The 26,633-nt window shown below is 46.5% G+C and overlaps 1 protein-coding gene across 1 annotated transcript; it reads right to left on the reverse strand.

The window, feature by feature from the left end:
- Positions 1-417: 417 nt before the first annotated feature.
- Polr2a (RNA polymerase II subunit A) lies at positions 418-25,237 on the reverse strand. The gene is given in 29 exon segments (NM_001244002.2): positions 418-1,986; positions 2,073-2,222; positions 2,330-2,443; positions 2,561-2,747; positions 3,329-3,532; positions 3,724-3,906; positions 4,002-4,106; positions 7,335-7,435; positions 8,015-8,261; positions 8,394-8,618; positions 10,574-10,779; positions 10,864-10,969; positions 11,068-11,239; positions 11,799-11,982; positions 12,127-12,349; positions 12,992-13,195; positions 13,327-13,421; positions 13,565-13,733; positions 13,817-14,026; positions 14,412-14,622; positions 14,737-14,861; positions 15,625-15,757; positions 16,142-16,362; positions 16,485-16,646; positions 16,933-17,214; positions 17,352-17,525; positions 17,617-17,753; positions 17,868-18,000; positions 24,739-25,237. Coding segments are annotated over 29 exon segments (5,913 nt in total). The 5' UTR covers positions 24,832-25,237; the 3' UTR covers positions 418-829.
- Between the last annotated feature and the right edge of the window lie 1,396 nt (positions 25,238-26,633).

Consider the following 26,633-nt stretch of genomic DNA (forward strand, 5'->3'; position numbering starts at 1 on the left):
TCTGAGTTCGAGACCAGCCTGGTCCACAAGAGCTATTTCCAGGACAGCCTCCAAAGCCACAGAGAAACCCTGTCTTGAAAACAAAACAAAACAAAACCAAAAAACCCTAAAGGAAAAACCCCACAATTTATCAGGCAGTGGTGGCACATACCTTTTAATCACAGCACTTGGGAGGCAGAGGCCGATGGATCTCGAGTTCAGAAGGCCATTGTGGTCTACAGATCAATTTCCAGAACAGCCAGGGCTACACAAGAAACCATTTTGAAAGAAAACAAACAAAGCAGGTCCTGATAGTGGAATTTAGATTATTTTTGCTCCTTAAGCATCAGCCTTTTCTTGCTTTTCCAAACAGGCTGGAGGGTCTTGGAAATTCTTGCCTCTCTGAGCCCCAAATAAGCAGTACACGTATAGACTTTTGGTCAAAATTAGTAAACTTTATTTAAATTTCAAAAAAATAACAGACAAAAGGCAGCTTAAGCTTTGTTCTTCCAGAGGTCATTTGTGTGACCCAAAGCAGGAATGAGCCTTCAGAGGTGAAAATGCCTTTAATCCCAATCAAGTCACAGGCAAGCAAAGACCTTCACTGTGGAGTCAGGCATGGAACAGGTGGGGTAATAAAACCCTGCAGCTGTCAGTGAGTCCCAAGACAGCACGAGTGCAGGACAAGACGAAAAGCCCATCAAAAATGGGATCTAGAACCTCCAGAGGGTTCTGTCACAAGGAGTTATGTACAAGGGGCCCAGGCTAGGGTCACAGCTCAAGGGAAGTGACTGCACAGGCCACTAAGGCTGTCTGACCCTAACCTGCTGCTGCTGCGCCCTGCTCACCCTTAGTTTTCCTCATCACTGTCATCAGGGCTGATGGCTGGGCTGGTGAGGCTGTAGGTGGGGCTAGTAGGTGAGTAACCAGGGGAGGTGGGGGAGTAAGTGGAGCCCTTGGGGGAGGTGGGGGAGTAGGTGGGGCTGGTGGGTGAGTACTTGGGAGAGGTGGGGGAGTAGGTGGGGCTGGTGGGTGAGTACTTGGGGGAGGTTGGGGTGTAGACTGGAGAGGTTGGCGAGTATGTAGGAGAGGTTGGCGAGTATTTTGGTGTGGTAGGTGAGTAGGTGGGACTGGTAGGAGAATACTTGGGAGAAGTAGGTGAATATTTAGGGCTTGTAGGTGAGTATTTGGGAGAGGTTGGGGTATACTCTGGAGAGCTGGGACTGTAAGAAGGACTAGTTGGGGTATACTTGGGTGAGGTGGGGCTGTAGCTTGGTGAGCTGGGGCTGTAGCTGGGAGAGCTTGGTGTGTAGGTGGGAGATTGTGGTGTGTACCGTGGGCTGGAGGGTGAATAGCTTGGCGAGGTGGGGGAGTAGCTGGGTGAAGTTGGGGAATAGCTTGGCGAGGTTGGGCTGTAGTTGGGACTGGTTGGTGTGTAGTTTGGACTAGTAGGCGAGTAGCTAGGTGATGTTGGGCTGTAGCTGGGGGATGTTGGGGTGTAATTGGGACTAGTTGGAGAATAGTTAGGGCTGGTGGGTGAATAACTTGGAGAAGTTGGCGAGTAGCTTGGAGATGTAGGAGAGTAGCTGGGGGAAGTCGGTGAGTAACTGGGGGAGGTGGGAGAGTAGCTTGGGGAGGTGGGGGAGTAGCTGGGAGAGGTGGGTGAGTAGCTGGGAGATGTCGGGGAGTAGCTGGGAGAAGTCGGGGAGTAGCTGGGTGATGTCGGGGAGTAGCTGGGAGAGGTCGGGGAGTAGCTGGGAGAGGTCGGGGAGTAGGATGGAGAGGTCGGGGAGTAGGATGGAGAGGTTGGCGAGTAGGATGGAGAGGTCGGCGAGTAGCTAGGTGACGTAGGGCTATAGTTGGGACTGGTTGGGGAATAAGATGGCGAGGTTGGGGAGTAGGAGGGTGAAGTAGGAGAGTATGAAGGGCTCTGGGGTGTATAGCCCCCGGGGGAGCGTGGCTCATAGGCAGGTGATGTTGGTGAGTAGCTGGGAGACATAGCACCACCTGTAGGGAAAGACAAAAGGGAGATAAGCAATGGGAAGCCTGCCACAGAAGGAAGGAGTGAAGAGGGAAGGAGCACAGCAACTCACCCGGTGAGGGGATATATGGGCTTGAGGGTCCAGGGGAGCCTGGAGAGCCTGGTGTCGGAGACCATGCAGGAGAGTAACCTGGGCTAAAGCCACTGGCATCAGATGCAGCACTGGGCGAGAAGCCAGCTGCTCCTGGGGTCATTCCACTCCCTGAGAAGGAGGACAGGTGGAATCAGTTGTAGCTCAACAACATACCTTTCCCCAGCCCCCACAGCCCCTGAAGTCCAATAGTTCTCTTCCTGGACTAGGCTACTCACCAACACTTGGGGACCAAGCACCATAGGCTGGGGTTGCACCCTGGTTCCAGGGTGTCATTGCAGGAGATATTCCGCCCATCGGACTGGGTGCAGAGCCAAAGAACATTCCAGTAGCTGCAAAGAAACCCAGAGTAATTCTTGAGGAAGTACACTCAGGGACTAAAGACACCCTCCTTCGTATGCCTATCCCCACCCATCCTCCACAGACCCAGCCAAAGCCCTCTGACTCACGTCCAGCAGCCCCCAGGCCAGGGATATTGGTGGGGATCTCCATGCCATATTTGCACTTTTCAGCGTCGAGCAGGAGGTCAAAACAGCCAGTGCCAGCTGGAGCAAGCTGGCCCAACATGATATTCTCAGAGACGCCCTTCATGGGATCACTCTCCCCATGGGCAGCTGCTTCCATAAGCACGTCCACCTGAACACCAGAAGAGACGCATCAGACCCTCAACACACAGCACCCATTGTGGTTCAGTCACCACCACACTGAAGGAAGGGCAGTGCCAATGACCACTGCCCCCGCTCCCCTCCACACAAGCTCCCTTATCTCAGCCCACTTTACTAAGCTGGGCACGGTGGCTCAGATATGTAATCCCAGCACTTGGGAGGGAAGCAGAGGCACAAGGATTCTTCTGAGTTCAAAGCCAGCCTGGTTCATACAATGAGTTCTAGTCAGGGTCATATAGTAAGACCCTGCCTCACATACATACGAATAATGATGATAAAATAAAACTGTCATTAGCAGGCAGGCATGGTGACTCATGCTTGTTTGTCATCTAAGCTCTCAGAGGATTCCTGAGAGTTTAAGGCTAGGAAGGGTTACACAATGAAGTCCTGCATCTGAAAGAGTGTGTGTGTGTGTGTGTGTGTGTGTGTGTGTGTGTGTGTGTGTGTGTGTGTGTGTGTGTGTGTGTGTGTGTGTGTGTGTGTGTGTGTGTGTGTGTCTCCATGGTAAGATGTGCGCATGCATGTTCACCTCCTTGGTAAGGTTGCCATTACCGTTTCCTCAAAGGAGCATTTCATGAGCGGTCCAGTGTCCTGGCGGTTGACTCCGTGACGAGTGATGGCCATCAAGTGGCCTCGACAGGTCATGGTGTCACACAAGAGAGCCAAATGCCGATAATTGACATAGGAACCGTCAAAGGAGATGACATGGTACAGTTCCCGCTCCAGGGCCTTCCGCACAGCCTCAATGCCCAGCACCTGCCATAGAGTTGGAGGACAGAGTCAATACCAAGATGGCTCTGTTCATTTCCCTGATCCTGTCACTCAGGAAGGATAACAGGAGTCAGCCCATCATAAACTCAAAATGGATTCAGACAGGAAGCCTAAGCATGGAAATCATGAGTGGGGAGCCCCTGGAGACTTCTGGGCATTGTGTTGTGTGCGCTCACCGTAAAGATCTCCACAATATCATTGGACGTGGTGCGCACAGGGTCCACATCCTTCTCGCTAAGCACCCGCATCAGGCTCACACCATCAGTCTCCAAGATCCACTCTTGCAGGGCCTTGAACTCTCCGTCCTCTGTGATGATAATCTTCTTTTTGTTGTCAGTCTGAGGTAAGTGCATGTACACCTGGAGAGACAAAGGGAGCTCCAGTCAGGCTAGGTGAAGTACAAGGAGGGCAGTTGGCCATGGGGTGGGGTCGGGGGCAGGGATGGAATGCTGACCTTGCTAATCTGCTCGATACCCTGCAGGGTCATATCTGTCAGCATGTTGGACTCAATACACCGCAGGAAAACATCGTCATCCATCTTATCCACCACCTCTTCCTCCTGCAACAAGAGCGAGGTCAGTGTCCCTAAGACAGCACCTTTGGTGTCTTCCCTTACCCCTCCCCAAACCACAACCAGCCAAGAACTGCTGCCTTGGCTCCAATAAGACTCTTAGCTTTTTAAAATAACTTTCAAGAAAATTTATATATTTATGTTTAGAGTGTGTTGTTTGCCTGTATGTCTTTTATGTGCAATATACTTGCCTGGTACCTTTGGATCTTAAAAGGCACCAGATACCCTGGAACAGAAGTTACTGATGATTGTGGACCATACCATGGGGTTCTAGGAAAGCCCGGTGGGGCCTTTGTGAGAGTAACAGTATTTGCCTGCCTCTGCCTTCTGAGTGCCACCACCAACCGGCTTGACAAATGATTTTAATTAATTTATTTTTATGTGTATGGGCATTTTGTCTGCATGTATGTTTATGTATTATGTGCACACAGTGCCCATGGAGGCCAGGAGAGGGCATCAGATCCCTTGGAACTGGATTTAAAGACAATTGTGAGCCACCATATAGGTGTTGGGAACTGAACCCTGGTCCTCTGAAAGACAGTTATTGCTCTTAACCACTAATCCATCTCTCCAGTCCCCCAAAGACCTCATTTAACAGACACATTGTATAATCTATCAAGATAAGGTATTAGTTTCATAATTATTCTAAGTCAGTAGTTAGTAAGTTAGTTCTTCATGTCATATAGCTAGGCATGGTGAAGCACACTTATAATCCCAATAACTGGCTGATGATGGCAGAATATACAGGGTTTAAGAGCAGAGATATGACTTAACATTAAGGAACCCTGTTTGGAGTGGCTGGAGAGACAGCTCAGTGTTTAAGATCATTTGTTGCCCTTTCAGAGAATTTGGGTTTGATTCCCAGCACCTACACAGTGGCTCATAATCACCTATAACTCTAGTGCCAAGTGATCCAACAGCCTCTTCAGACCTCCAAGGGCACAAGGCACATTTGTGGTACATATACACATATGGAAACACCTAAAATTAAAAAAAAAAAATTAGCTGGGTGTGGTGGTTATACCTTTATTTCAGCACTCAGGAGGCAGAGTTTCAGGCTAACCTAGTCTATATAATGAGCTCCAGGATGGCCAGAGCTACATGTAGAGAGACCCTATCTTAAAAAACCAAAAATAGGGCTGGAGAGATGGCTCAGAGCACTCACTGCTCTTCCAGAGGTCCTGAGTTCAATTCCCAGCAACCACATGGTGGCTCACACCATCCGTTAGGAGATCTAGTGCCCTCTTCTGGTGTGCAGATATACATGGAAGCAGAATGTTGTATAAATAAACAAATAAAACCCTTTAAAAAATTAATTAATTAAAACAACAACAACAAAACAGAGTACTAAGGCCAGGTATGGTGGTGTACACCTTTAATCTCAGTACTTGAAAGGCAGAGGCAGGTGGATCTCTGAGTTCAAGTTCAAGGTCAGTCTGGTGTACACAGCTAGTCTAGAACTGCCAGAGGCACAGTGAGGCCTAGAAAAAGCAATTCCTTTACAGGTTTTTAAACCCCAGAGTTAGTAAAGGATACCATTTCCTTTTTTTGAGGTAGAATCTCACTATGCACCCTTGGCTGTCCTAGAACTCACTCTAAGGACCAAGCTGACCTTAAACTCACACATTATCACCTGCCTTTGTCTTCTAAATGCTGAGCCAAATTTTTTTTTTGAGACAGGGTTTCTGTGTAGCTCAGGCTGTCTTAGAACTCATTCTATAGATCCACCTGCCTCTGCCCCACAAGGGAAGGGATTAAAGTCATATGCCACCACTACCAGCTATTTTTGAGCCAGGGGTCTTGCAGTTCAGATAGGGCTCAAACTTGTGACTCTTGCCCTTGACATCCTGATCTAGGATTACAGATATGATTCACTACATCTCAAGAGACTGTTTCTTTTTGAACTCTTCATTATTTTGTACGTATTGCTGTTTTGTTTGCATGCCTGTATGCATGCAGGAAACTCAGAGGCCACAAGAGGGCAGCAGATCCCCTAGGACAGGAGCCACAGTTGGTTGGGAATCACCATGTGGGTGCTGGGGATTAAACCTGCATCCTCTGGAGGAGCAGCCAGTGTGCTTAATCTTTGAGTTATTGCCCCAGCTCTGCTCCTCCCCCTTTTTGTGATATGGGGTGTCACTATGCAGTTCTGGTTGGCCTGGAACTCAAAAGAGATTCAACTGCCTCTATCTCCTAGGCACTGCCAAACAAAACAAAACCTAAAAATCTTGCTGTTCTTATATAACTCGATTGTTCTAATTAAGTGGGCTTATTGTAACTGTTTTGATTTTCCTGAATGATTTTTCATTGCTTCAAAGATTTTTTTTTAACTTACAATTTGGATTCTTCCTCCTTTATCTACTCAGCTGCAACTCTCTAAAATAATGCTTTCAGTTTTTTTTCCCCCCACCTTCTAAATATCAGAACTATCCAAATTGTAGCCGGCACACACTTGTAATCACAACACCCCCTCAGGAGCTTAAGGAGGGAGGGTCATGATTTACCTGGGTTAATGGGCTATACAGTCAGAACCTGACTCAAAAGAACAAAAACAAGGTTCAAGGAATGTATGAACCATGTAGCTAATTCCAGACCAGCACAACCTCTTATGAGCCAGGTCCAGGACCAAGTCACTAATCATGGATCTTCATGTCTACTGTATACCATTTTCCCAATAACTCAGTAATTCTCTCTCTCTCTCTCTTTTTTTTTTTTGGAGACAGGGTTTCTCTGTGGCTTTGGAGGCTGTCCTGGCATTTGCTCTTGTAGACCAGGCTGGTCTCGAACTCAGAGATCTGCCTGCCTCTGCCTCCCAAGTGCTGGGATCAAAGGCGTGCCCCACCAACACAGGCCTGGTTTTTCTTTCTTTTTTTTTTGGTTCACAATAATTCTTACTATCCAATCTGTCCCCAAGGCTGAAGTCTCTATTGCTTTAGGAAAGAAAGCTGCAGGAGCTATAGGACAGCCAAGGAAGTGACAGAGTTAGAAGCACCCCTTTACCAATGCATTCTGTTGTCTATCTGGAACCTGTGTGGTTTTATTTTAAAGATTTGGTTGCCGTTGAAAGTTTTGAAAATCATTAACTTTTTCCTATACCTGTAATCGGTGGGTGTGATTGAACCTTCAATGCTGCTCACATCTTAATATTTTTGGTCACTAAATAAAATTTAATCATCTTCTAGGATATGTCTTTCCCCCTCTTGGGTCCCCATTTACCTCTTGCATCTTGTTTTCATCACTGTTCATAATTCGGATACGAAGGACCAACTTCTCTGCATTATCATCATTGAAGATGCAATTCAAATCATCGCCAAAACCTGGTAGGAACAGTAATGCACCATGAGAAAAACCATATTTAACTGACTGTTTCCTAGTTTCATTTCATGTGCAGTTTTTTTTCTCAAAGTGTACTCTTAGCTTATTCCTCCTCATGGATACTTCCTTCTTACAAATACTTCTGTAGATAGATGAGAAGGGTGATGGCTTAGGGGTAAAAGCACTTGCTTGGCAAGTATTAGGACCTGAGTTTGGAGCGTGTGTGTGTGCGTGTGAGATATATATATATATATATATATATATATATATATATATTATATATGTATATGAGAATAATAAAGACACACAGATGTCAACCTTTGCCCTCCAGATGTACAAGTGTGACCCTCACAAATACATGTACATTGCACATACCCGCATATGCATACACCCAAACCAAACCCAAAACACACCGGGAAGAGAAAGAAATAGAGGGGACCTGCAGGATTTAAGGATCCCGCAAAAGCCCTGTTGGAAACCAGAGGTGTTTACAGTGTGTAGGTGACTCTTAGAACTCAAGTAAAGTGACCATGAAAGTAGAAACCATGGGACATCCATGTGGGTTGCCTGCTCAGCCTTACCTGCATTGATTTTTTCAGCAATCTGCTCCATGGTGAGCTTCCGGTCAGTCATGTGCTTCCGGTCCAGCTCTACACGAAGCAGCCAGGGGGATATTCGGGCCACATCAAAGTCAGGCATCTCATAGTACACATTCACCCACTCCTGATCTTCTGCCACCACTGTGCTCTGGGGGTTGGGGTCATAATAGATGGCTGTGTTGGCAGTCACCTTTCTCAAGGTTGTATGTTCCAAGCGGCAAAGAATGTCCTAGAAGAGACAGTGACTCATGACATGACCCTGGGGTAGCTCAAAAGGCTCAGTGAAACCTGCAAACCTAAGTACTTTTGTACTTTTGATTCAACCTCTTCTTTTGAGGCAGACCATCATCCCGATTCCTACCTTAGCCCGCTCGGCATCTCGAGCAGACTGGCCTAATAGGAAGACAGTGAGTGAAGGGGTCTTTGGCTTCTTGGAAATATTGATAAGCTCCTTAAGTCGAGGTACACCCAGTGTCACATTCTTGGCAGACACACCAGCATAGTGGAAAGTGTTCAGAGTCATCTGAGTGGCAGGTTCTCCAAGAGACTGTGCAGCCAGAGCTCCCACCATTTCTCCAGGATGGGCCTATAGAAAAGATGGCATCAGACAAAGCCCATCTTGCAAGCAGTGGGATGCAGTTAGAGTGAGCCTATCTGTCAATTATAAAGAAACCTGGGAAGATGAGTGTAGCAAGGAAAGGACACTTAAAACTTAGTCTTACTTGTAAAAAGTCAATGCTGTCCTTACATCATGAGGGCTTGCAACAGTTCTGGAGTTAGAACACTGGTTCTCAGGCTTGGTGGTAAGCACCTTTACCTACTGAGCTATCATACCAGTTCTGTTTGACTGTTTATTCTGAGTCATTTGTATTTCCATGTGGATTTCATTAGGATCAACTTGTAAATTTATGCCTTAAAATTCTACTGGAATTGTGGCAAGGACTGTGCTAAGTTTGTAGATCACTTTGGGGATTAGAGACATACATTTAACGTATGAATTTTCCAATCCAAAGATGGGAGTTGTCTTCCCATTCAAGGTTTTTATTTTTATTTTTTTTGTTTAGTATTGTTTTGTTTTTTGAGACAGAGTTTCTTTGTGTAGCCCTGGCTGTCCTGGAACTAGCTCTTGTAGACCAGGCTGGTCTCAAACTCACAGAGATCCGCCAGCCTCTGCCTCCCAAGTGCTGGGATTAAAGGCGTGTGCCACCACTGCCCGGGTTTTTCGAGACAGGGTTTCTCCGTGTCGCTTTGGAGTCTATCCTGGCACTCCCTCTGGAGACCAGGCTGGCCTCGAGCTCACAGAGATCCGCCCGCCTGCCTCTGCCTCCTGAGCGCTGGGATTAAAGGTATGCACCACCAACGCCCGGCATAATGCACTTTTAATTAACCTGTAATACTAATTTCAAATTCAGAAATATGTAAAAAATGTTTCTAACTTTTATTAATTAAAAATATTTAAAGATTTATTTAATATGTATAAATCTTGGCCTGTTTGTATTTACGTGCACCATATGTGTGGTTGGTACCTATAGCGGGGTCGGAAGAAGGCAATGGATGCCTGGAACTGGAGTTTCAGATTGTTTCAGAGTAATTGGACCCACATCCTGTGCAAGAATAACAAGTGAGCCATCTCTCCAGCTCCCATTATCATCATGAGACAGGGTTTCTCTGTGCAGCCCTGGGTGTCTATACACCAGGCCAGACTCAAAACGCAAGAGATCTGTCTGGCTCTGCCTCCAAAGTGCTGGGACTAAAGGCATGTCACATCCAGATATTATTTTTTTAAACGTGTATGGATATTTTGCTTAAAAACGTCTGTGCAACACTTTTTTTTTGCCTGGTGCCTATGAAAGACAGAAAAGGGCATTGGTTCTCCTAGAACCGCAGTTACAGACAGTTGTGAGCCATCATCCCACATGTTGGGAATTAAACCTGGGTCCCCTCAAGGGCAAGTGCTCTAAACTGCTGAGCCATCTCTCTCCAGTTCCATTATAATGCTGTTCCATCTGTCCATTATTCTGTAAAATCCTCTCTGTAAAAACCATGCAAACCTGTTCCAGTACCTGCAATCTCTTTTCCACTAATTTCCTTTATCTCCTAATTTACCTGAATTAGAATTCTCATATAGTAGACATGTTAGGAAAATAAAATAAAAATAAATAAAAACAAACAAACAAACAAACAAATAAATAAAATAAAAGACTATTCCAGGCCCGGCGTTGGTGGCGCACGCCTTTAATCCCTGCAGAGGCAGAGGCAGATGGATCTCTGTGAGTTGGAGGCCAGCCTGGTCTCCAGAGAGAGTGCCAGGATAGGCTCCAAAGCTACATAGAGAAACCCTGTCTCGAAAAAAAAAAAAAAAAAAAAAAAAGACTATTCCAATTTCATATCCTAGTTGTGATACTTATTTCCTGAATAAGCACTACTGATGATCACTTCATATGAACTTTAGTTTCTTTCACATGTGACTAGCAAGTCCTCATTTTTGATGTTGCTGTGATACAACAAAAATCAAGACTAAAGAGAAGCATTAACACTCACAATGGCTTGGTTGAACTTGGACTCTATCTCCCCAAGCAGCCAGTCAAAGGCCTCTCCACTTAGCCGAAACTCCTCAGCCATGCGCCGAGAGCAGAGTGTGGATCTTAGGTGGATGTTGAAGAGCAAAGTGGCATTCTCCTGGGCCTGCCGACTTAGTGGGTCATCCCCATTCACAATTACCAGCTTCTTGCTCAATTCCTTGACTCCTGGGGCCCAAGGAGGCAGAAAGATAGTCAGACCAGGCCATGTCAGACTCTAATCCTCCAGACATCAAAGCAGACACTACTCACCCTCTACCACTTTGATGGGGTGCAGGTCAGAGGGAAGTCGAGGGTTGATGTGGAAGATTTTCTGAGCATTCCAGATCATACGAAGGAGGTTACAGGGGAGGACCACCTGTGGAAGGAGGGATTGAAGGGAGGACTGTCAATCAGGACAACAGTCCTTGTCCAACAGTAGGAGCTCTCTACTCTAGCACTACCCATTACATGTACCTTGCTGTCACCAGTTGGGAAGATGACCCTCAGCACTTCCCGATCCTCTCGCATCCGCTCAAATTCCCGTTCCAGCTCATTCTGTATGTGTGCATTGCTCAGCACGTCCTTTACCAGATCTTCCTGTAGTGTGCGACGCAGGGCCCTCTCATTGGTGTAATCAAAGCGGAACCTGGAGGTGACAAGTGGATGCAATTAGAGGACATCCTGCTCTGTGTTCTCACCCCCATAAATAAGGTACATGAGTTTTTCTTTTCTTTTTTAATCTTTTTGTTTTGAGACAGGGTTTCTCTGTAGCTTTGGAGTCTATCCTGGAGCTCACTCTGTAGACCAGGCTGGTCTCGAATTCAGAGATCCGCCTAACTCTGTCTCCCAAGTGCTGGGATAAAAGGTGTGCACCACCACAGCCTATCTTAGTGTGAGGTTTTCAAATGTGCACAGACCAATAGGAATAGGGCTTTGGAGGCAAGGATCATATATAAGGCCCAGGCCCCAGGACAGCTAATGGGACCTAAGCTTGTACTGTTCCTTTGTACTACCACTAGGGACAAAATAGGGGCAGATCTCAAATCTGCCTCTGTATCCACTCCCTTCCTATACAGCAACTATTTCAAATGACAGAGAAATGCTGGTACTAAAAGAAACAACCACTGCAAGATGTATTAGGAAAGTACTTTAACTCAGGCACTAGGGCCCAGGGGTGGGAATCATCTCCTTGCCCGCCCTCTTACTTCTTCTCGAAAGCTTTGTTAGAGGGTTTAAGTGTAGCCAGATTCTGGAACTCAACGCTCTCGCCTGCTAGGCCGTCCTCTCCATAGCGCAGCTGTACCACCTGGTTGATGGAGTTCCGCACAGTTGCATCGTATTTCACCATCACTGACTCCATGGATTTTATCAGCCTTCGCTGAATATACCCTGTAAAGGAAGTCAAGAGAAAGACCTGAGGCAAGAGGGCAACAAAGCTCAAAGATACAGAGGCCAACATTCACCTTAGGGATCAAAGATCCATAGCCTGAGAACCCCCCTCCCATCTCCACATGCACTCCAAAAAGGCCTCACCGGTTTCAGCAGTCTTAACCGCTGTGTCGATGAGGCCCTCTCGTCCTCCCATGGCATGGAAGAAGAACTCAGTGGGCGTGAGACCAGCTAAGTATGAGTTCTCTACAAAACCTCGACTCTCAGGACCATAATCATCCTTGATAAAGTGAGGGAGCGTCCGATGCTTAAATCCAAATGGGATCCGTTTGCCCTCCACGTTTTGTTGTCCAACAACAGCAATGACCTGGCAAATAGAAAAAACAAGTTGCATATAACTTCTCCTTGCCTTAAGAATAAGAATGTTATTATCCCTGGCACACAAGTGGACTTTGGGAGCCCATTCCACATGGAGGGATGCTCTCTCAGTCTGGACACATGAGGGAGGGCCTAGGCCCTGCCTGGGATGATATGACAGACTTTGGAGATCACCCACGGAGGGCCTCACCCTCCCTGGGGAGCAGAGGAGGGATAGGGTGGAGGCTGGGGGGGGGGTTGGTGGGAGAAGGGAGGAGGAGTTGGGATTGACATGTGAAGCAAGCTTGTTATTAATTTAAAAAAATAACACTTTTCTCCTAAAAAAAAAAAAAAAAAAAAAAGAAAAGAAAAGAATAAGAATGTAGGTCAGTAATCTTAGCACTTAGAAGAAGAGGCAGGAAGTTACTAAGTCCAAACTCAACACAGGCTACACAGCAAGAATATGTATCTTAAAGAAAAGAAAAGGGCCTTTCACACATGAGTGGACCTTGTTTCAAGGCCCAATATTGGAGTGGTAGTGGGAAATCCCTACTATTTTTCCCATCTTACCCTACCCCAAAACATACATACAGCTTTCCTCTCCCTCCAGACTCTGGTATAGGCTCATATCTAGAAAAATAAAAGTTCTTACCTGGGAGATGTTGATTTTGGAACCTTTAGCTCCAGATACCACCATGGACTTGAAGTTGTTGTATTCAGACAGGGATTTTTGTGCAGAGGAGCCAGTTTTGTCTCGAGCATCATTGAGAATGCGGTTCACTTGATTCTCAAATGTTTGACGCAATGTGTTTCCTGGGGTGGGTTCCAGCTCATTGTTATGAGCCTTCTCAATGACCTGGAGACAGTTTTCATTGACACATGAATCTCTATTCCCCTTCTCTCTAAACTCTTATATCCTTTTTGCTCTTGTGGATGTTAAGGTCAAAGTCCCTTAGAAGCACTTTTCTGCCCAGCCTTCCTTCTCACCTCTATTACATCTTGTTTAGCCTTCTTAATAGTGTTCTGGATGTCCTGGTAAGTCTTGGAATCAGCAATGGAGTCCCCAATGCCAATGGTATGACCTAGGGAGAAAGAAAAACATTAGCAACAATCCATCATTTTTGGACTTTTGGTAACCTGGGAGGAGAGTGAAAAAAAAAAAAAAAGGATAACAGTGAGAAAAAGAGAGTTTTGTGTATGATTTGGAAGTGTTTGCTATACTTGCCCTCAATGAGGAGCCAGTTGTTAATGACAGTCTGAATGTTGGAGTAGAAGAGGCGAGTGATGTCATGACCCATCTCTAGGTAGGAGATGTGGACCAAAGAGCCTGCTGAGGTGCCCAGAGACTTTTTACAAAGGATGCCCATGATAAGCTCGCCATTCTCCACCACCACCTGTGGACAAGCACTCACTCAAAATTTTTGTTCGCATTTCCAGGCCAAACCTTTTATCTGTATACCCAGAAGCCAGGCCTTACTTTGGTGTCTCCAGGTGAGATGTGCTTGTAAGGGCCACTGTCTTCATCATCAGGATGGGTGCTGTGGGTACGGATACAATTGATGTGACCAGGTATGATGAGGGAGAAGATCTGCTTGCCTGTCCACAGGGGCCTGGGCTTGAGGATAGCTGGCTGTGGGACTTTCCCATCCCATGTGGACAGGAACATTAAAAGGTTCATCACTTCACCCTGTGAAGTAAACACCAAGAAAAGAAAGAAAAGGGGAAAGTAGAAAGTCAGACTGTAAGTTTCATTATCTCAGGAATATTTGAGAGGCTGTCCTGCCCAACAAGAAAAGCCATATTTTGGAAACAAAATGGTGCTAGAAATGTCTTCTGAATTTTTAGTTTAAAAGAAAAAATTATAGTAAAAGTACTTATTTTTCTTTTAATAATTAGGAAATAAAGCAAAAAATAAATTAATATAAACATTTAAAAAGGATATACTTTCCCCTCATTCTTATTTTATAGACAATGCATGAAATGAAAAAAAAACACTGTAGCTCTCCTGCTCTGGCTCTTTCATACTCTAAGACCCTTTTGCCCAAAGACCAGTTTCCATCCGGATCACATACCCGCTCCAGGAAGACATCTCTCTTAGTGAATTTTCGTACTGCTGTGAGTGTGTCTTGCACAATACCCATGACAGGTCGATTGCTCTGAGGGGTGACAATCATTCGAGGTACCATGGCCAACTCTTGGATCTCTGCCCGTGTCTCCAGAGACTGTGGCAGATGCAAATTCATCTCATCCCCATCAAAGTCTGCATTGTATGGAGTTGTCACACTGTAGCCAAAGAGAAAAGGAACTCAGAGTTGGTACTATGTCTTCTGTGACGTTTAAGGGAATTGCCTGGAGTGTTCCCATCTCAGCCTGATTCCCTCAGGTACAAGAACTGACCTAAGATTCAAGCGAAAAGTAGACCAGGGGAGGATGCGGACCCGATGCCCCATCATGGACATTTTGTGCAAAGTTGGCTGACGATTGAAGATAACAATGTCCCCATCACACATGTGCCGTTCCACCTAGAGAGGTGAGGTACAGAAAAGGGCTCAGTGAAGGAGGCACACTAGTATGAAATGACAGTGGACCTAGAGTCTCTTGTAGACCAGAAGAGATGACACCATGGTGTTACTTCACTGAAAAATGTATCAAACATCCCTTTGCACAGCTCTGATCCAACATCAGTTTATTAGGGATCATCAAATGTAGTGACCACCAACATCCATGGAGCTCTCTGCAAGCTGACATAACCCATTCTGGCAGCACAACTGCACCAGCAGAGCCCTTTAAAACTAAAGGCACTCCGGATCAATACCGCACACACCAACACTAAGCAGTCCAAGCCAGGATCAATACTGCACACACCAGCACTAAGCAGTCCAAGCCAGAAGGAACATGAATTGGATCTGAAGTCTCTAAGAACTGCTGGGTGGTAGTGGTGCATGCCTTTCATCCCAGCACTTGGGAGGAGGAGACAGGTTTCAAGGCCAGTCTGATAGAAAGAGCTCCAGGACAGACAGGGCTACACAGAGAAATCCTATCTGGAGAAAAACCAACCAAAACAAAAAAATCCAAAACAAACAAAAAAATTAAAGTTTGAGAGTTCCAGGTTAGCTTGGGGTATATGGTGAAAACCTGTCTCAAAAACAAAACAAAAACACAGTACTCCCACTATCACCTCCCTAAAACAACCAACCACTCAACAAGCTTATATCTAGGCCAGTCCCCATTCTATAGGAGGCTTCCTACTCCAGTAATTAAAAAGCATCATGGCTTATTACATGCCTTATAGCCAGTCTGCAGGTGTAGGTCACTGGGTTTAGGGTGGAAACGCAAGTCAATTCGATCACCGTTGTCTCGAATGATGTACTTGGCTCCAGGATACTGGCTGTTTCCCCTTCGTACTAATTCCTGAAGTCTAAGAAGAAAAGAAGTATAAATTTTCCAGAAAGCTCCTGTTCCCACCTTCATCCCAAAGCATCAAGTAGAAGCCAACATAAACCTCAGCATCTCCCTGCCTCACTCTATAAACTGTCTCTCCAGGTGAGAACATGTGCCCTACCCTCAACCTTGGCTACTATAGACAATATTGTTGTTCTTTTTTGTTTTTTGCTTTTTTTTTGGTTTTTTGAGACAGGATTTCTCTGTGGCTTTGGAGCCTGTCCTGGAACTAGCTCTTGTAGACCAGGTTGGCTCGAACTAACAGAGATCCACCTGTCTCTGCCTCCTGAGTGCTGGGATTAAAGGCATGTGCCACCACTGCCCAGCTTACTATGGACAATGTTAATGGACTAAAGCACACCTGTCAATGTTGAAAGGGGTGACAATCTCTGCAAAGGTCATGTTGGCAGCAATGGAGCGGGGCACACCAACTTGGTCAATGGATAGGTTAGGGTCAGGAGTGATGACAGTTCGGGCTGAGAAGTCCACTCGCTTGCCCATTAGATTCCCTCGAACCCGTCCTTCCTTGCCCTTCAACCGTTGCTTCAAGGACTTGAGGGGACGGCCAGACTTCTGCATGGCCTATAAGAAAACACAGGAAGGGGCACCCAGATAGTCAGCACTGGGCTCTCTTCAAGTTCTGCTGCCTAATACTGGCCCCCACCCTGGCTCCAATCCATAAAGGCAGGAGCATGCAGACGCACTCGGGGTAAGCCGGGAAGTTCATTGTCCACCATGGTGGCCACATGGAACTGGAGGAGCTTCACATCTTCTGCGATGACATGGGCAGCTGCACCATTCTGCTCATTTCGCCGCAGCTGATTATTGATCTTCACGATGTCAGCCAGTTTGTGAGTCAGATCATCCTGAAGCAAGAAATCAGCATCACACAGTCAGGCTACCACTGTGTGCTCAGTACTCATGTGCCAGGCATACAGTGTAACTCCCTCACACTACCCTGGGAGACCATGTAGGGGTATCTTTAAAGGTTACACAGCCATCAAGTGGCAAAATATTTTCAAACTTAGACTGGTCCACCTGGTCCTTTATACATGCTACACCACAGGTGTATTTGAAACCACCCTGGAATCACATGCTCCTTCCCCAGATACCTAACCATTCACCCAAAATGAAGTCCGAAGAGCAGCTGACCTGGTTGCGGGCAGAACCCTGCATCACCACAGCAGGTCGCACAGAGAGAGGAGGCACAGGCAACACTGTGACAATCATCCACTCAGGCCTGGCGTAGCGAGGTTCCATGCCCAGAACAAAACATTCCTCATCTGAGATGCGTTTGAAGATTTCATGGACTCGTTCTGGACTCAGTAAGATCTTCTTCTCCTGAGAGTCTTCATTAACATGTTTCCACTCAGCATACAGCTCCAGGCCAGAGCGTCGGATCCGAGGCTGGTACCGCCCGCAGCCACCATGACCCTTCCAGAGAGAGAAGAACCATTAGAACCTAGCATTGGGTCATTCCTGCCACACTAGGCCAGTACATTCCACAGTTTTGTGTCATTTCACCTGATGTTCTACAGCCACTTCCCACAGTCTAAGCCAGTCCCTGTCACCTTTTCTTTGGTCAGATCCTCATCACCCTCGGGCTGCTCCACACCAAACTTGTTATCCATCTCCTCTCCACCTTCGCAGATGTTTTTGCCCTTGCAAAGGTCATAGACATGTGTAAGCCGTTTCTTGGGCTGTCCCTTAGATTTGGCCAGGATGTCCTTAATCTTTGGGTTATTCTGCGGGAAGAACAGAGCAGGGTCAATTGGAGCTGCCCCCGTTCCAGGTAGCAATTGCCCTCCCAGACTAGGGGACCAGTCCCCCACTCACAGAATCCACGAGCAATTTGGAGCAGAAGAAGCAGACACAGCGTAAAACCTTCATTGTCTTCACCAGGAAACCCACATGAAACACAGGTTTGGCCAGTTCGATGTGACCAAAGTGGCCAGGACACTCGGTCATGTTACCTGTGGAAACATATACCAAACACTTTCCTCAAAGTTACCACTGACCCCAAGAGACTAGGTTTAGCCATTCACTCCTGGCTTTAAGGACCTAAAACTGGATTCTCCAGCACTTACCTGCACATGTTTGGCAGCGGCCAGTCCGCTCAATAACCCCCTGCCTTGGATCCATTAGTCCCCCAAGCTTGGGGCGACCTCCCTCGGTTGTCTCTGGGTATTTGATGCCACCCTCTGTCACAGACATCCGCTTCTGCAGAAAAGAAAAGCCAGCACCCACTAAGCAGGAGTACTACTTTGCAGGGCTACAAAGTTCTGCATTAGTGCCTACAAAAATCACACACCACTTCTTTAACCCCATATGAAATGGGAATGTCAGCATAGCTAAAACTCTATAATGCTAAACCTGAGTACCACATTTTAAAAGCATGTTCCAGCCACTGTGTGTGCATGAAAGGTGGATGATGAGTTGGCATGTGTTCCTAACAGAGTTCATGAGCCTTGGCTTTACCCTCTAGGGACAGTCTTGCTATGGAGCTCATGCTAGCCTCAAACTCAAGATCTTCCTGCCTTTCTTTCAAAAGCTAAGACTACAAGTACACAACCATGCCCAATTCACCTGCTTCTAGATAGCCCTGGAACCAAAGATATCTCTGTCACTATGACATCTACAGGAGTTAACATAAACAGAGTATAAGCTGCTTCAAGAGACTGACTGGGTGTCAAAACCAAAAATATTGTCTTTTTCGTCTCCCAAGCTGAAATGAGGCCAAGGATTATCTGAGACCTGGCAAAACCTCTGTGCACCTTCACTGTGCCTGAGAGCCCAGGTGAGCTGCTGTCAAGACATACCTGCCAACTCTGTCACTTGACCCCATTGTTTGTCACTTACTCCTCCTGCCCAAGGGCCTAAATTGCCTGAACACTTCCACATCCAGGTGGAAATCTGATTGTAAGCAAGGACAAGCAGACATTGTACAGGTCAGCAAAGTAGAAGTAAAAGGCTTAAGTCCCAAGAAAGGTGAGCCAGGACTCAATGGGGCCAATGCAGTGAAGAGAACTAGGGGAGCTCAAGACACAGTCTTTCTTCTGTCCATGTGTATGCATGGGAAGGCAGGTATGATACTGGGGTCAAACCCAGGGCCTCAAGCATGCTGAGCAAGCACTCTGCCACAAAGCCATATTCTTGGTTTGGAAATAGCTACGGTGGTCAAGTTAATCTTGAGTATCCTCTCACACAAATGAAAACCCACCTTTCAAACTAGTCAAGCTTTAGTCCACCAGTTTCTAGAGGTATAAAAGCTCAAATGAGCCGGGCGGTGGTGGCGCACGCCTTTAATCCCAGCACTCGGGAGGTAGAGGCAGAGGCAGGTGGATCTCTGAGTTCGAGGCCAGCCTGGTCTACAAGAGCTAGTTCCAGGACAGCCTCCAAAACAATACAGAGAAACCCTGTCTTGAAAAACCAAAACCAAAACCAGAAACACTCAAATGATTTAATAAAAGCTTCATTGAATGTTAACTCTGAATATAGACAAAACTTGTTCTCTAATCCTAACCACTGACCTCCTAGGAATGAATTCTCATCTCTTAAGTACTAGAAACTTGCTATTGCCTTCAGTCTCAATCAGTCAGCATAAGGGAAACCCAGCATTCTCTAGTCCTAAACAGAGGCTCATCCCACTCTCCCTTACTGTAGCAAATCAATGATATTCACTTTTTGGGGGGAACAGGACCTCACTAAGTAGCTCTGGCTCCCCTTGAACTCAGCGATCTACTGGCCTCTGCTTCCAGAGTGCTGGGATTGATTAAATGCATGCACCACCACCACACCCACATCATTTTTATTTTTTTTTTAATTTATTTATTTATTTTATTCTGAGACAGGGTTTCTCTGTGGCTTTGGAGGCTGTCCTGGAACTAGCTCTTGTAGACCAGGTTGGCCCCGAACTCACAGAGATCTACTTGCTTCTGCCTCCCGAGTGTTGGGATCAAAGGCATGCGCCACCAACGCCTGGCCCATTCATTCATTTTTAAGACAGGAACTAGTGTAGCATAGGCTGGCCTTGGGTTCCCTATGTAGTCTATGACCTCAAACAAGTTGAACATTCATGTACTTGCCAGATAAATGGCAAGCTCTCAACACCTGTTTGTTAATACTAAACTACACTAAGACCTGGAACTAAATAAAGAAGGTACCAGAAAGAACTATTTGTTTACATAACAGTTATACCCACTTGCCTATAATCCTTGGGGGCACAGATCATGTTTCATATATACCTGAGCCTCACTGTGTAGCCCTAAATGGCCAGTAATTAGTAGTACAGACTAGGACAGCCTTGAACTTACAAGCACTGCCACTACGTCTGGCAGACTTTATTTTTTTAAGATGTATTTTTATGTGCTTGAGTGTTCCACTTGCATGTATGCATGCATGCTACATGTGGACCTGGTACCAGAGGAGGCTGCAAGAGGGCACTGGACTCCCTGGAACTGGAATTAAAGTGTTATAAGCAGTCATGTGGGTGCTGGGAATTAAACCAAGGTCCAGTAGCCCATGTTCTTAACTACTGAGCCATCTCTTTAGCCCCATGGTAACACACATTCTTTTTAATTTTATGGTATGAGTATGTGTGTCTCTGTGTGGGTATGTGTCCATGAGTGTAGGTGCCCTCAGAAGTCAGATCCCCGTGGGGCTACAGTTAAAGGTAGTTTGAGTTACTGATATGGGTAACTCAGGCCCTCTCCAAGAGCAGTACATGCCCTTAACCACCAAGTCATCTCTCTAGTCCTAGCAGCAGACATTCTGCCAATTCAAAGAGCCCTCTATAACTCAGTTTCTACCCCAAGACTGAGAAACATTTCACAGGAACCCCTTATTTACCCACCCTCCTACCCAAAATAAAGCCATGTAATTCCCTCAAAAACAGGCTCTCTCAGTCAGACAGTGGTGGCTCACGCATTTAGTCCCAGCACTTGGGAGGCAGAGGCAGGCAGATCTCAGTTAGTTCAAGGCCAGTCTGGTCTACAGAGTGAGTTCCAGGACAGGCTCCAAAGCTACACAAAGAAAGTCTGTCTTGGGAAAAACAAAACAAAAGCAAAAACAAAACCCAGACTCTCTCACTGAACCTGGAGCTCACTAATGTGGCCAGACTGACTGACTAGTCAGCAAGCCCCAGAGATCCTCCTGTCTATTTCCTTAATGTTGGGATTACACGACTATTAGCAATTGAAACTCAAATTCTTTTTGGTTTTTTGAGACAGGGTCTCTGTATTTGTTTTGGAGCCTGTCTTGGCACTCACTATGTAGACCAGGCTGGCCTCAAACTCAGAGATCCACCTGCCTCTGCCTCCCAAGTGCTGGGATTAAAGGCATGGGCCACCAGCACAGGGCAAACCCAAATTCTTTACATGGCTATTAGGGATTGAAACCCAAGTCTTTACCATCTGAGCTATCTCCCCAGCCCCAAGTGGTGTATCTTTTAAATAGAGATAAAGGCCAGGCTCATGCCTTTTTATCCTAATGACCAGGAGGATGAGAAAGAGCCCAAGTTTAAGGCAAGCCTGTGTTATGGAATGAGTTCCAGATCAGCCATGTATACATAGTGAGACAAGTCTCAAAAAAGGAGCCTAATTCTGCATATCATTAAGTAAAATTTTCTTCACTGAATCTGCTCATAACACCTCCAAAATAGACCCCATTAAGCAAGGAAACCAAAACTTAAATATTTTTATGTCTTAGCAACCAGTAGGCATTTGAAAAAAAAAAAAAAAAAAAAAAAAAAAACCACACACACACACATAAAGCATAAACTGGAGAATATTTTAGTTCATTAAAATAAAGCCAGGTGTGGCCAGGCATTGGTGGCACACACCTTTATTCCAAGCACTCGGGATCTCTGAGTTCGAGGCCAGCCTGATCTACAGAGCAAGTGCCAAGATAGGCTCCATAACTACACAGAGAAACCCTGTCTGGAAAAACAAAACAAACAAAAAAAGTCAGGTGTGGCGACATGTGCCAATAATCTCAGAAGGAATAAGAATTCAAGGCCAGTCTGGGCCTACATGGAGACCTTGTCTAATAAAATAATGAAGAATAGTTTTCTTTTCTTTTTTTTTTTTTTTGAGACAGGATTTCTCTGTGTAGCTTTGGAGCCTGTCCTGGCATACTCTCTGGAGACCAGGCTGGCCTCTAGCTCAGAGATCCGCCTGCCTCTGCCTCCCAAGTGCTGGGATTAAAGGCATGCGCCACCAACACTCGGCTAGAATAGTTTTCTTTTATTTTTCCCTACATAACCAAAATTTCTGACATATCACAACTCTACTGTACAATTTCTCAATCCTTGGGATCAGATAAGCTAACATTCTTGCTCCCAAATCTGCTAGTCCTTAGCAACTGCTAAGAAGGCAGACAGATCTCTGAGTTCAAGGCCACCCTGGTCTACAAACCAAGTTTCAGGACAGCCAGGGCTATACTGAGAAACCCTGTCTCAAAAAACAAAACAAAACCCCATGTATTACCCTTGTAGATGACTGGAGTTGGATTCCCAGCACCTATGCCTGCTGGCTCACAACCACCTGTAACACCAGCTCCAGAGCATCAAATACCATTTCATGTCTTTTCAGGAATCCCACATAAACATAACACACACACACACACACACACACACACACACACACACACACACACACACACACTACAAAATTTGGGGGGAGGGGCACTTGAATATAGTTCTAGGGAATCGATCTCTGTGAGTGCCTGCACTAGTGTACACACACACACACATCCCTATGCTGATATCTACACAAATAAAATTACAAACAAAAAGAGCCAAACCAAACAAAAGAAATCCAGCTTCACAAAGATATGTCATTCAAAGGGATCCAGCGCCATCTAATGTTGAAACAGAACCATGTGCAATTAGTTCACAGAGCACCTATGCTTCTCTCCAGAGGGCAGAACAATTCCCTATGCCCCTGTGACTGCTACAGTGCTTCAAACGTGACAGCAGTTTGGGAACACTGGATTTACCCTATTAGAATAGTCTTGTTCTGTTATAAAGATAGGACCCAAGTTATTCAAAAAACATCCCCATTAGTAAATATTTAGGTGACTGACAATTGTCATTTTCAAATGTTAAAATAATCCTTTCAAATGTATATCTGTACAACTACTCACTTATTTGCCCAAATAATTTTAATTACATGCCAGTCTGTACCAGGGACTACTGGAAATGGTGGACACCAGCATTCTATAGTGAACAAGTTAAAAAAAAAAATCCTCTAAGACTGACAGGCTATTATAGTAAAACAGAGGGTAAGGATTAACAGAATGAAGGATGCTATTTAAATGGTCAGGGTAGACATCTAAACACAGAACACATTGACATGAAGAACAGGCATATTAAGAGGTCTGGACAATGTTATTCCAAGCAGCAGAGCCCCTGAAGCAATAATAAACTTGTAGTGTTAAAAGCAGGTCAGAGTGGCAAAAGGAAAGCAAAGGGGTCTAAAGAGATGGCAGAGTGGTTAAGAGCACTTGTTGCTCTTGCAGAAGACCCAGGTTTGATTCCCAGCACCAACATGAAACCTCCAGCTCCAGGGGATACAATGCCCTCTTCTGACTCTACCAGGCACCAGGTACGTGTATGGTGTACATACATGAACACTAAATCTAAAAAATTTTTAAAATTTTCTCTAATATACCAAGAGACTGGTAATAAGATGGAGAGGCAAGCAGGGGCAGGATCTGAAGGCCAGGATAGGAGTCTGGATCCTCCTGAAAGGATTCCAAGATGGGAGGAGGCATGAAGAAAAGACCTCTCTAGTTTGTTCTGCAACTACAGAAGACTGAGGTAGGGCTACTGCAGATCAGTGGTCAGTGGGTACGTACCACAGCAAAGGTTAAGAGTAAAGCCTGGATTCCAGCTCACATGTTGAAGGCAGAACAGATTAGCAGAAGGACTAAGTGGGGGAGTGTGAATGATGGTAGGTAGTGATAGGTTGGAGGTCAGCTGGAAGAGTGCACCCCACAAACCAGGTATGATGGTGCGCATCTGTAATCCCTGCACTGGGTAGGCACAGAGGCAGGAAGATCACAATTTCAAAGTCATCTTCAGAGCACAGCAAGTTCAAGGCCAATTATGGGTACATGAAGCCACTCCAAAAAATGAAAAGATTAGCTGGTGTGGTCCTCGACTTTAATACCAGCACTTGGGAGGCAGAGGCAGGCAGATCTCTAAGTTTTGAGTCCAGCTTGGTCTACATACACAGCAAGTTCCAGGACAGCTAGGACTGTACCACAGAGAAACTGTCTCGAAAAACAAAACAACAAAAATCTAGGTATAGTGTTGGGCCAAGAGATACTTCTCTATCAATAATGCATAAGTATGTACATCTTCTCACTATTTTTGCTATCAGCTTAGAAAAATCTTTTAACCTGTTATTAGGAAGCCCCCCTCTTTTTGAGTTGAGGACTGAAGGCTGAACCTTAGTGACCTACCACTGAGGTAATCTCCAATCTCCAACCCTTAGTAAACCAAGCGACTGAACGAACACTCGTTCTACTTTTGCCTAGTCACACAACTCTTACCACTTTTAATAATTCAGAATTCCAAATTCCTTTTTTTTTTTTTTTTTTAAAGACAGGGTCACACTCTGGTCTGGAACTCAGAGATCCTCCGTCTTCTGTCTCTAGAGTGCTAGAACTAAAGGCACACACTACCATGTCTGTCCCTAATTCTTTTTGTGTGTTCTTTGTGTATTAATAAACCTAACCGGGGCTGGAGAAATGTCTCAGCATTTAAGAGCTCAAAAAGCTATCCCCTAAGACTCCACAGTCACCGTTTGTCTATCTTCATCCACTTCATCAGTTCTTTACACAGCTACGTATGTACATGTACGTGTACAAAAACCATTATCGTTCTGTTCTAATCGTCCAATGCTTTTCTACTAAAACACAAATTCAGACTCTCAGCATAATTCTTCAGCTTACCAACTCATCCGGACTCAGGACTCCGAACTGCACTCGCTTGATGGTGCGCAGCGGGCATGCGCTGTCCCCGGAGGGGGGGCCACCCCCGTGCATGGCGAGGCAGGCGCGCTGCGCAGGCGCAAATCTCGCTACAAAAAGCCTGCGCCACCGCCGCTTAAGTGCTCAGACCCCGTCAGGGCGGCCGCCGGGAAAGATCTCCCCGAGCAGGGAGGGAAAGGCCGGAGGAAGGAAAGGTGGGGGAGGGGAGGAGGCGGGGAAACGAAGAGGGCAGAAGGAAAGCCTTTTCTCCCTTTCCGGAGACTTGTCGGCTCCCAAGAGGGAAACAAAAGAAGGGAGGAAAGGAGGAGGTTTTGGGAGGGAGGAAGAAGAAGAAAAGGGGTAACGAATAAATAAGTAACCGGGATCCTGAACGGCAGAGGTTACGGCAGTTTGTCTCTCCCCCTTCCGGGAGCCACCTTCTTCTCCAACCGCCCCGGCCGCGCTCTCGGCGCTTCTGAGGAGAGAACTGGCTGAATGACGCCTTTTATAGATTCGCCCTTGTGTCCCGCCCCTTCCTTTCCCGCCCTCCCTTGCGCTACGGGGCCGCCCGCACCGGCCTGCAGGGAGGGAGCGCGCGCGCGCGCCGGCGTTGTTGACCCTCGGGCTCCGGCTCCCTGGTTGGGTGTTCTTTTGACGTGACAGGAGGAGGAGGAGAATTCTTTGGGTCCTGCCGCCTCACCGCCGCCGACTTCCCGTGCAGTCCAGCTTACGGCTTGCGGAATCAAGCATAAAGCCAGGCCACCTTTGCTCGGCTTTGGCGTACAGGCTCCTTTCCAGCGGCAGTGTCTCTTTAATATCTCCCCCCACACACCTGGAAAATGGTTTGTTCCACGCATCGGTGACGAAGGCGGGGCCAGTCGGGTCCTGCGGAGTGTGTTCCGGAGAGGGAGGGGAGGGAGGGAGGGGCGGGCCCTCCGTCATGAATATTCAGTTTCCCGCTGAATATGCATGAGGCAAACAAGATGGCGAGCCCTAGCAATTGGAATTTGTCGTGAGGCCTCCCAGGGTGGCGGGGCACTTCCTGTCCTCTACCGGCTACCCGGAGCCCTGGCCTTGGACCTCCAGCCTGAAAACCGGAGGCCTGTACTGCAAGTAGGGTGGCTGCTACCCCAGAGCCGCAGATCACGCGACGGCGACCACCCGAGGAAAGCAGATTAGTGGTGGGGCAGGATAGGAAAGTCATGGGGAATTTGAGGTCAAGGAATGTGAACTTTTAGGAAATCCACCTTTTAGAAATAAGGTGGCGGCTGAGTGTCTCGAGGAGGTCTCCAATAAGAGCGTGTTTCCACTCCCTCCAAAGCAGACACCAACTGCACAGCACCATGTTTGATGTCAGTGCTACGTCACCACCCGGACCGGGAGCCCAAGGGAAAAGGAACACTCCCCTCCCCCAGTGCAGTTGCTGGCTGCCTGACAACCTGTATACTCCATCTCTGATGCTCTCCTCTTTCCTGTTTGTGGAATTATTCACCATGGCCCACTTCCAGACGGGGACTGAGACCTTCCTCGCTGCTTAATGATGCCCTTGTCCCTTGGACCCAGCCTGAATTCCATGCCCTGGCTTCCTGTATTGCTTCAGGTCCTCCCCTCTGCATCAAGTCCCGAGACACCCTTGAATCCCAGTGCATACCTCTCGTTTGTTTTTACATTTTTATTTTGTGTGTGAGCGAGCGTGAGCGTACCACAGGGCACATGTAGAAAGGATAATTTGTAGAAATCGGTTCTCTTCCTCTGCCACGTGAGATAGATCTTAGGTTGTCAGGCTCTGCAGCACTAGCCTTCACCTGCTGAGCCATCTCGCCAGCCCTCTACACCAGTTATTTTTGAGGCATTTGTTCTTCCATGATTTTTATTCC

The sequence above is a fragment of the Cricetulus griseus genome, chromosome 7, assembly GCF_003668045.3.
Source record: "Cricetulus griseus strain 17A/GY chromosome 7, alternate assembly CriGri-PICRH-1.0, whole genome shotgun sequence".
Classification (NCBI taxonomy): Eukaryota; Metazoa; Chordata; class Mammalia; order Rodentia; family Cricetidae; genus Cricetulus; species Cricetulus griseus.